This window comes from Sciurus vulgaris (assembly GCF_902686455.1).
Source record: "Sciurus vulgaris genome assembly, chromosome: X".
Taxonomy (NCBI): domain Eukaryota; kingdom Metazoa; phylum Chordata; class Mammalia; order Rodentia; family Sciuridae; genus Sciurus; species Sciurus vulgaris.
This window is the reverse complement of record NC_136471.1, coordinates 98,656,730-98,668,823: the sequence shown is the minus strand read 5'-3', so window position 1 is coordinate 98,668,823 and position 12,094 is coordinate 98,656,730. Positions and strand designations below refer to the sequence as shown.

General features: G+C 36.9%; 1 protein-coding gene across 1 annotated transcript; it reads left to right on the top strand.

The window, feature by feature from the left end:
• Positions 1–11,315: 11,315 nt before the first annotated feature.
• DUSP21 (dual specificity phosphatase 21) lies at positions 11,316–11,885 on the top strand (the record flags this gene model as incomplete). Its single annotated transcript, XM_079123585.1, has 1 exon — positions 11,316–11,885. One exon carries the CDS (start codon positions 11,316–11,318, stop codon positions 11,883–11,885), a length of 570 nt encoding a protein of 189 aa, XP_078979711.1.
• Positions 11,886–12,094: the final 209 nt, after the last annotated feature.

Genomic DNA, 12,094 nt, shown 5'->3' with positions numbered 1-12,094 from the left:
CATTCTTGTCTGCCTGAAAAACTATTCATCATTCAAAGTCCTGTTCAAAAGATAGTTCCATACACTCAAAGTATCACCCCTCATTCTTCTTATCAATTACAAAGAGGAAAAGTTACCTTGACAATGGACAGATCCAGTTATTGCCACCTGTATTAGTCTGTTGTCTACTCCTGATAACAATACCACAGACCAAGTAGCCTATAAGGAAAAGATGTTAATTTAGGTTTATGGTTCTGGAGGTACAAGGTCAAGAAACTTCATTGGATGATGGCTTTCTTGCACAGTTCTGAGGCAGTACAGGGCATCACATGGCAAATAATAGGGAGGACATATGTGGATGTGTGTAGCTCTTCTGGTCTCTCCCTCTTCTTACAAAGACACAAGAATTTGTTCACAGGGGCTCTACTCTAATGACTTTATCTGATCCTAATCTCCTCCCAAAGGCCCCACCTCTAAATGGCATAGTCAGATTAATTTTCCATCCTCTTAATACCTCACAACAGAGCTTAAATTTCAACACACAAAGCCTTGGAGGATATCCTTAAACCATACCCAAAGCATATCACTACCCTAAACAAGTGGTCAAGATTACCATCAGTGGCACCCACTTGAGATAGGAGGATCTCAAATTCAAGGCCAGCCTTGGCAATTCAACAAGACCCTATCTCAAAATAAAATAAAAGTATTTTCCTAACATGTGCAATGCCCTGGGTTCAATTTTAAGTACTGCAAAGAAAAAAATTATCATCATGATTAATGGAACAAACAGATAGCATATGCTCCCTGATGCAATGTACTGAGACTCACACATTCTGGTAGAATACTTGCCAAAAAATATTTCACCTGAATCTAATCCTAAGGGAAAAATCAAACAAATCCAAATTGAAAAATGTTCTGCAAAACTGGCCTGAGCTCTTCAAAAATGCCAATGTCTGAAAAGACCAAAACAAAACAAAAGGCTTGGAAGCTGTTCCAAATTAAAAGATGGTAAGAAAGCATGACAACCAAATGCAATGTGTAATCCTTGATTTAATTCTAGACCAAAAAGTAAAAAAGCAGGTATAAATAATATTATTGGGAGGCTTGGTGACATTGGAACATGGTTATATATTAGGTAATGAATGGAGTCAATGTTAAATTTTCTTAATTTGGCTCTTGTGGTTATGTCCTTGCTCCTAGGAGATAAATGCTGAAGGGCTAAAATGTTGCTATACCTGCAACAAACACTCAATGGTTCATTTAAAAAAAGTGAATAAATACACATGCATGTTTATATCTAACTAGAGCAATAAAGCAAATGTGGTGAACTGTTAGCAACAGAAAAATCATAGGTGAAGTGAAAGCAGGTGTTCATTGTTTTATTTTTGCAACTTTTCTGTAGGTTTGCTATTTTTCAAAATAAAACTCAGAGGGAGGTTTCAAGATGGTGGTTTACAGAAGGTTGCTTTCCTGGCTGCTTCATACCATGAAACCAAGAAAGCAGACAGGCAGTTTCTCAGCAAGGTGGGTGAGCAAAAAAAAGGGGGGGCAGACTTTACTGGAATTCAATACTGGACATTCAAAGCAGATTGGGGACCCAGGCATTTCGATGTAATAAAATCAGGAAGAAATCCCCAGTGACACAGCCACCATCGTGGCCAGAGGCACCAGGCAGAGTCATCCCTCCACAAGCAAAGTGGAGGGAAGAGGGAATTAGAGGAATCTGTATTTTTAGGAGAACTGAGGTATGGAGAGTTTACACACCAAAGATACTGCATAACTAAACTGATAGGTGGATTGCACAACATCCCTGGACAGGAAAGAAACCGCATATCTCCTGGCTGTAGCATGCAAAGGACAGAGGAAAGAACCATTTTGCAACTTTGGTACCTGGCTGGCAGCTGAGGGAGCAGATTCCTGGCAAACTCAAGTTTACCCCAAATACAGGTCTGGCAAACCCACACTGAATGGTATGGAGTGTGCCTAACTGATTAGGAGAAAAACAAAGGTGGTCATAAAAACTCACCTGGATCTACCCCTCCCCCTCCAATCTGGCTGTTTGCAGGACCAGTAGGGAGAGATGTCCTGGCTGGGAATTCAAAAGGGCAGGGTGGGAGAGATTTTGTTTGGAAACTGAAGGAGTGGACTAAGAATTGGCTCCTCCACCCCACAAGCAGAACCCAGGGGAGATCCCAGGGGTGTGGTCTCCCAGTGTGGACCAGCAATTGCTGGGCCCTGTAAGAAAGCTGATTTAAAATCTACAGATTAACTGGCATTCAGCAAAGAGCCTGAAGCCTAACTAAACCTAAGCCTCACCTCATGGTGTTCCACCTATGAGATTAACTCTCTCACTCTAATAACCCCACCCTGAGGGTGGAGGAAGCATCATACTCCAGATAAACCCACCTAACAGTACTGAAAAGGGAAGCTGAGAATCTTTTGAACTCCAACTAACACAATTCTTTAACTTTTCATTAAGATCCCCCCACCCCATTTTTCTTTCCTCTGTTTAATTGGGACCTTAATGGTTCATGGACATTTATAAATATTCATGTTAGTTTGTTGTGTTTTTTCTTTCAGGATTTTTGAAGCCAGCAATTTTTCATGTATCAGTGTTTTGAGGACTAAAATATTCAATTATATTTCAGTTTTGTATTCCTTTATTTTTATTTTTAAAATTTTTATTTTACATATATACTTTTTCTCTCCCACTTATCTGTGAGATTCTTAATTCTTTCTCTCTTTTCTTTTGCTAACACTCAATCTCTATTGTTTCCTCTTTCACTCTTCCTTTAATTTTTTACTTCTATCTTCTCTTCTCCTTGCTCATAATCATATCCTACATCACTTCTGTTCTCTCCCTGTCCACCATTTAAGATTGTAAACCCTTTTACTAACTTACTGTTTTATTCTAGGCAATAACTGATAATATCATTTATGTTTATTGTGACAATATTTTAGAAAGTACATTGCTTTCATGCTGTACATTATTTGTATTGGTTGTTGTTATTATTTCTCTCCCCGTAAACAGTGAGGTACTGGAAATCTTCAGGGACACTACAAGTCCACAGGGTAGAATCTCTACTGCCTCAGATCCATAGTGTTAGATGGGTAGACACACAAACAACATGAAAAATCAAGGGAAAAAATCACCCCAAACAAACCAAGATATTTCAATAACAGAATCCATAAACACCATAGTGGAAAAAAATGGCAGAGAAGGAGTTTAGAATGTACATAGTTCAACTGATCTGCAAGGTAAAGGACAATGTAAGGAGTGAAATCAGAGAGAAAATATAGGAAGTGAAAGATCACTTCAATAACCAGATAGAGATTCTGAAAAAAAAAAAAATAACGCAGAAATTCTCAAAATGAAATATTTAATAAACCAAATTAAAAATTCCATGGAAAGTATCACCAACAGACTAAACACTTGGAAGACAGAGTTTCAGGCAATGAAGACAAAATACGTAATCTTGAAAACAAAGTTTACAGTGGATAAAAGATGTTAACAGACCATGAACAGATCTTCCAAGAAATATGGGATAACCTGAAAAGACCAAATTTAAGATTTATCAGGATAGATGAAGGCTCAGAGATACAAACCAAAGGAAAGCACAATTTTTTCAATGAAATAATATCAGGAAATTTCCCAAACCTAAAGAATGAAATGGAAAATCAAATACAGGAGGCTTACAGGACCCTAAATATACAAAATTACAACAGGCTCACATGAAGGCACATTATTATGAAAATGCCTAATATACAGAACAAAGACAGAAATTTAAAAGCTGCCAGAGAAAAATGACAGGCAACATTTAGAGGGAAACCAATCCAGATAGTAGCTGATTTCTCAATCCAGACATTCAAAGCTAGGAGGTGTTGGAATAATATATACCAAGCTCTAAAAGAAAATGGATGCCAGCCAAGAATACTATACCCAGCAAAATTTAGCTTCAGAATTGACCATGAAATCAAAACCTTCCATGATAAACACAGGTGAAAAGTATTCACATCTAGAAAGCCTATACTACAAAACATTCTCCATAAAATATTTCATGAAGAAGAAATGAAAAATAAAACTGAAAACCAGCAAAGGGATGAACAACACTAGAAGAATCAAAGGAGAAACTAAGTCAAAGTAAAAATCAGAAATAAATCAAAATGGAAGAGAATAAAAATAATTTCTCAATAATAACAATGAAGGTAAATGGCCTAAACTCATCAATCAAAAGACAAGTCTGGCAGATTGGATTTAAATAAAAGACCTAACAATATGCTGTCTCCAAGAGACTCACCTCATAGGCAAAGACATCCACAGACTGAAGGTAAAGGGATGGAAAAAAACATATCATTCACATGGCTCTTATAAACAAGCAGGGGTTTCTATCCTTATATCAGATAAAATGGAATTAGAGCCAAAGTTAATCAGAAGGTATAAAGAAGGACATTCACACTCCTTAATGGAATTAATTATACATCAACGAGACATAACAACCATAAATATTTATGCCCCAAACAATGGAGCATCTACGTACATCAAACAAACACTTTCCAATTTCAAGAATCAAATAGACCACCACATAGTAATACTGGGTGACTTTAACACACCAGTCTCACAACTTGATAGATCCTCCAAACAAAAACTAAATAAAGAGCTCTAGAACTAAATAATACAATAAATAATTTAGACTTAAAAGACATATATAGAGTATTTCATCCATCAATGATCGAATACACTTTGTCTCAGCAGCACATGTATCCTTCTCTAAAATGAACCATATCTTATGCCACAGAGCAACTCTTAGTAATACAAAAAAATAGGGATAATACCTTGTAAAATGGAATGAAATTGGAAATCAATGATAAAATAAAAAATAAAAGCTACTCTAGCACCTGGAGACTACATAATACACTATTGAATGACCAATGGATAGCAGAACAAATCATGGAGGAAATAAAGGAAAAATAGAGGTAAATGAGAATAACAATACAACATATCAAAATCTCTGGGACACTATGAAGGCAGTACTAAGAGTAAAGTTTATTGCATTGAGCTCATTCATTAAAAGAAGAGAAAGTCAACAAATAAACAACCTAATATTATATCTCAAAGCCCTAGAAAAAGAACAACAAATCAGCACCAAAGCAGTAGAAAACAGGAAATAATTAAAATCAGAGTTGAAATCAATGAAATTGAAACAAAAGAAACAATTCAAAAAAATCAGCAAAATGAAAAGTTGGTTCTTTGAAAAAAATAAATAAAATTGATAAACTCTTTGCCATGCTAATGAAGAAAAAGAGAGAGGAAACTCAAATTACTAAAATTTGTGTTGATAAATAAAATATGACAGACACTACTGAAATACAGACAATAATCAAAACTATTTTGAAAATTTATACTCTAATAAAACAAAAAAGCTTGAAGACATCAGCAAATTTCTAGAGACATATGACCTACCCAAATTAAATCAGGAGGTCATAGAAAATTTAAACAGATCAATTTCAAGCAATGAACTTGAAGACACCATTAAAAGCTACCAACAAAGAAATTCCCAGGACCAGAAGGATGCTCAACCAGTTCTACCAGATCTTCAAAGAAGAATTAACACCAATCCTTCTCAAATTATTCCACGAAAGAGAAAAGGAGGGAATCCTTCCAAGCTCATTCTATGAAGTAAGTATCACCCTGATACCAAAACCAGACAAAGACACATCAAGGAAATAAAACTTCAGACCAATATCCCTGATGAACATAGATGAAAAAATTCTAAATAAAATACTGGCAAATCACATGCAAAAACATATTAAAAAGATAGAGCACCATGATCAATTGGGGTTCATCCCAGGGATGCAAGGCTGGTTCAGCAAATGGAATCAATAAATGTAATTCATCACATCAACAGACTTAAAGATAAAAATCATACCATTATCTCAATAGATGCAGAAAAAGCACTTAACATCCATTCATGTTCAAAACACTAGAAAAACTAGGGATAGTGGGAACATACCTCAACATTGCAAAAGCTATATATGCTAAACTCAAGGCCAACATCATTATAAATGGAGAAAAACTGGAAGCATTCCCTCTAAAAACTGGAACAAGACAGGGATGCCTTCTTTCTCCAACTCTATTCAACATAGTCAAAACCCTAGCCAGAGCATTTAGACAGATGAAAGAAATGAAAGGGTTACGAATTGGAAGAGCTCAAACTATCCTATTTGCCATCAACATAATTCTAAGAAAACCCAAAAAATTCTACCAGAAAACTTCTAGAACTCATAAATGCATTCAGCAAAGGAGCAGGATATAAAATCAATACTCATAAATCAATTGCATGCTTATACTTCAGTGATGCATCCACTGAAAAAGAAATTAGAAAAACTATCCCATTCACAATAGCTTCAAAAAAAATCAATGTAACAAAAGAGGTGAAAGAACTCTACAATGAAAACTACAGAACACTAAAGAAAGAAATTGAAAACACCTTAGAAGATGGGAAGACCTCCCATGTTCTTGGATAGGCAGAATTAATATTGTCAAAATGGCCATACTACCTAAAGTGCTATACAGATTCAATGCAATCCCTATCAAAATATCAATGGCTTTCTTCATAGAATAAGAAAAAGCAGTCATGAAATTCATCTGGAAAAATAAAAGGTCCAGGATAGCCAAAGAAATCCTCAGTGAGAAAAGTGAAGCAAGAGGCATCACAATACCAGATCTTAAATTACACTACAGAGATATAGTAAGAAAACTGGCATGATATTAGTACCAAAACAAACATGAAAACCAATGGTACAGAATAGAATATAAAGAAAGAAATACAGTTATCTCATACTGGACAAAGTTGTCAAAAACATACATTGGAGAAAAGATAGCTTCTTCAACAAATGGTGATGGGAAAACTGGAAATCTATATATAGCAATATGAAATTAAACCCCTGTCTCTCACTCTGCACGAAATTCAACTCAAAGTGGATCAAGAACCTAGTCATTAGACCACAGACCCTATGCGTACTAGAAGGAAAAGTAGGCCCAAATCTCTATCATGTCAGCTTAGGAACCAATTTCCTCAACAAGACCCCTAAGCACAAGAAATAAAATCAAGAATTAAAAAATGGATGGTATCAAACCAAAAAGTTTCTTCATAGCAAAGCGAACAATCAAGAATGTGAAGAGAGAGCCTATAGAACGGGAGAAATCTTTGCCACCTGCACCTCAGCTAGAGCATTAATCTCCTGGCTATATACAGTACTCAAAAAACAACACCAAAAACAAACAACCCAATCAATAAATGGGCAAAGGAACTAAACAGAAACTTCACAGAAGAAATATGATCAGTCAACAAATATATGAAAAAATGTTCAATTTCTCTAGCAATTAGAGAAATGCAAATGAAAACTACATTGAGATTCCATCTCACTCCAATTGAATGGCCATCATCAAGAATACAAACAACAGGGCTGCAGTTGTGGCTCAGGGGTAGAGCACTTGCCTAGCACATATGAGGCACTGGGTTCGATCCTCAGCACTACACGAAAAAACAAAATAAAATAAAGATTAAAAAAAAAAAGGCTGGAGATGTGGTCAGTGGTTAAATGCCCCTGGGTTCAATTCCTGGTACCAAAAAATAAAAAAAAATAAAAATTAAAAAAAGAAGAAGAAGAATACAAATAACGATAAATGTTGGCAAAGATGTGGGGAAAAAGGTACACTCATACATTGCTGGTGGAGTTGCAAATTGGTGCAACCAGTCTGGAACGCAGTATGGCGATTCCTCAGGAAACTTGGAATGGAACCACCATTTAATCCAGTTATCCCACTCCTTGGTCTATACCCAGAGGACTTAAAATTAGCATGCTATAGTGAAGCAGCCATATGCTAATTTTAATGTCTATAGCAGCTCAAATCACAATAGCTAAGCTATGGAACCAACCTATGTGCCTTCAACAGATGAATGGATAAAGAAAACGTGGTATCTATACACAGCCATAAAGAATGAAATCATGGCATTTGCTGCTAAATAGATGGAATGGGAGACTTTCATGCTAAGTGAAATAAGCCAATCCCCAAAAAACAAAGGCTGAATGTTCTCTCTGATATACTGATGCTAACACACAATGCAGGGGGGTTAAGCAAGAATAGAAGTCCACTGGATTAGACAAAGGGGAATGAAGGGAAGGGAGCGGGGATAGGAATAGGAAAGACAGTAGAATGGATGGTCATAACTTTCCAATGTTCAAATATGAATACATAACCAGTAAAATTCCACATCCTATACAACTATAAGAATGGGAAGTTATACCCCACATATGTATAATGTATCAAAATACACTCTACTGTCATTTATAACTAAAAAAGAACAAATAAGAAAAAAAAAACTCAGACAGAATAAGCAATAAATAATAAAAAATAAACAAATGAAAGGCTTTGTTCCAGGTCATGTTTTCTGTGAAGCCTTCCAAACATCTCCTTACTACCCCTGGCTGCCAAATATACACATAAAACATTGAATTATTCTCTCTTCTGTACTCGTCCATGATTATCTATCTCTGACCAAACTATGAGCTCTTGGAAATCACAGCCCATGTTGTGTTCGATCTACACCATATTGGAACTGTATCTGACAAAGATTGAATTCTGAGCTGATCTTCTTAAATTAATCATGCTGAGTCTTGAAGCTTGGATAGGACTCAGGAAGCAGAGAGGAGTAAATTTTCTCTGGAGAGAGGAATGGTGTGAAAAAAGGTGAGAAGGCAAGAATGTACATTTTGTATTTACCAAGAATATTTCATTTGTTTGGTCAGAACTGAGAATTTGCATAGGTAAAAATGTCTAAGACATGATAGATTCTTAATAAAAACCTGATGCATGAATGAGATTCGAAAGGCAAGTTTCACATTGGAAAGGACCTTGACTACTGAATTGAGAAATCTGAATATTAGCTAGTTCTTAACATCCACATCTGTTCCAAATGGTGGAAAGAAAGGAATGTTCTTGGGCAAGTCTCTTATATATTTTTCTCACTGAATAACCAGGAAAGATAGAGACAAGTGGGAGTCTAAAAGTGACCTGTTTCCAAATTGAGGGAGGAAACACTCCGTACTGGAATTTTAAGATATCCAACATCCCTCAGACTAAAGGGTGTCACAGAATTTTGACTGAAAGAATATATAAATACATTTATTTTATACAAGTCATGCTTGTCTTTGAGAATAGTGTCTGAAATTATTTCAGTCAATATTACTACATTTTTGAAGTTTATGAAGCATTTATTTATTTATTAAATAATATGCTCTAAGACTCTTTTAGGGCCTTAGATTACAAAACTCCTTTTGATGCCATATCTGAAGTGTTAGACTAAACCCTTTTATGTATTTATTTCAAATTAATTATTTTTGTGGTGTTAGGGATTGAACCCATGCTCTTGCACATGTGAGACAAGCACTCTACCACTAAACTGTACTTCTAATCCTTTTTATTTTGAGGAAGGATCTCACTAAATTGCTTAGACTGATCTTGAAATTTTGATTCTCTTGCCTCGATCTCTCAAGTAGCTGGAATTATAGGTGAACACCACTGTACTGGGCTTGTTTTTATTTTTTGGTGCAGGAGATCCAACCCAGGGCCTTGTGCATGCTAAGCACACACTCTCCCACTGAACTATACTAAACCCTTTTAAATAACTTTAGCCAGATTAAGCTGTCCCTGGTAAGTAGTTTTCATATTTATTTGGTATTTGTTTTCTGTTTTCTTCCAGATAAGTTTGTGGCAACTGACAACTTAAGTAATGCAAAATAATTTGATTATGACAACTGAGAAAAAGAAAAATGTGTTGCGTTTTGAGGTTATCATTTCCTTGACCATCATAAACAGGCCGGCATCTATTTCATCTTCATTCATAATGACATAAACCAAAATGAAAATGGAATGAGAGTGAAGGATACGAGTCTCTGGCTGTTCTGTGAAACAATTTGTTAGTTTTAGGCTTTGGTTCTTTTAAATTTTCAGTCAAACTCTACAAAATTTTCAGCTGAGAGGAAATGCAAATATCAGGTAGAATTTAAAAAATCATTCTGGGCCCAATGACAATGCAGCATTAACTTATTGCAGAATGTTCAGTATTGCTGAGAAATGCCTTTGGTGATGGTCAAAGTGACTTGTAGTTTACAAAGCATGTGGGCATGCTTTTTGAAGAAAGTAGACAAGATAATTTGAGCTGTCGTTTCAGGTAATAAAATAGAATCAAGTGATAAATCATTTGAGCTGTATGTATAAATGGACTGTGACACAGCTAAATTAGTCACAACTGCCCACTGTAGGCCAACTTCATGATAGATAAAGGGCTATAAATCAGTAAAACTCCTTTACAGCCAGCCCTGATCTGTTTGTAAGCACGAACACAATTCTATGGTTACAATCAACAAAAAAGTATCCCATCAGCCCACCAAGCTCAGCCAAACTCATATCTCACTGCAGTTTTATAGAGGTTAGCACATCGCATGAGCCAAATATTGTTCTCCAACTTAAAATATGGTACTGCTAGGAGAAAGTGTAAGTCCTGTTCTTCAATGCTAATGAAACAGAAGCATTCATAGATATTGTGTTCAGTGTGAACTGATAATTGAAGTATAAGATAAATATGTTATAATAGAACTTTTTTTTTTTAATGGTACTGAGGATTGAATCCAGGGGTGCTTAACCACTGAGCCACATCCCCAGCCCTTTTTATTTTTTTATTTGTGACAGGGCCTCACTAAGTTAATGAGGTTGGTCTTGAACTTGTGATCTTCCTGCCTCAGTCTCCAGATCTCTGGGATTACAGGGATGCACCTCCGCACCTGTTTTGTTTTGTTTTGATATTTTTTAGATGTTGATAGACCTTTATTTTATTCATTTATTTATATGTGGTGCTGAGAATTGAACCCAGTGCCTCATGCATGCTAGGAAAGCGCTCTACCACTGAGCCGCAGCCCCAGGCCCTGCACCTGGTCTTAATAGAACATTTTTAAAAGCCAAGAAAGATAAGTATTAGGCATTTGAAAATATATAACTGTGAACTATGAAGAGAGAAATGGGGGGCGGGTTCTGAAGATTCTGCTGGGGGTGTGTCCTCAGCGCGGCTAGCTACCATTCCCATGGAAACCAGAGTCCTGGGTTCTTGGGGATTGTGACTACCAAGATGGAAAAGTAGAAAATGGTGACCAGTAACTGGTCCTCTTTCTTCCCAGACTCTTACCTGAGACTTCACAGAGCGACTACTTTCCTTAAAGTCTCTCGTGAAGGTGGTGCCTTGAACCCGATACAAAGAGACCACTGACCCGCCGTCTTGATGGCCACATCTTCGTGTCCCCTTCCATCTCAGGCTGTCCCACAGTCCTCCGTCCATGACCTGTCCCGAATAACCAGCAGCCTTTACATCAGTAACGGTGTAGCTGCCAACAACAAACTCGTGCTGGCCAGCAATCACATCACCACGGTCATCAATGCCTCAGTAGAGGTGGTAAACACATTCTTCGAGAACATTCAATACATACAGGTACCGGTGGCGGATGTTCCCAGCTCACACCTCTATGACTTTTTTGACCCTATTGCTGATCACATCCACAGCGTGGAAATGAAGCAGGGCCGCACGCTGCTCCACTGCGCTGCAGGAGTGAGCCGTTCAGCTGCGCTCTGCCTCGCTTATCTCATGAAATACCATGCTATGTCCCTGCTGGATGCCCACACGTGGACCAAGTCTTGCCGACCCGTCATTCGGCCCAACAACGGCTTTTGGGAACAACTTATCCATTATGAATTCAAGTTGTTTAGTAAGAACACTGTACGCATGATTGACTCCCCAATGGGAATGATCCCTGACATCTATGAGAAGGAGGTTCAATTGATGATGACGCTGTGAGCCATTCCAGCCAGCCCCTGACATCTGTACTAGACCCTACATCCGAACTGAACATGAACTTATGCCTTTGGATGGTAAAGAAAACTGGCGCAAACCTTGTAGATGGGCAAGAAAAAGGGAGGGGAGTTGAAGTTTTTAATGTAGTAATTTTTATCTTCAAAGAATAAAAAGCATTTGATATAAGATACTGAAATGTTTCCTATTTTGTA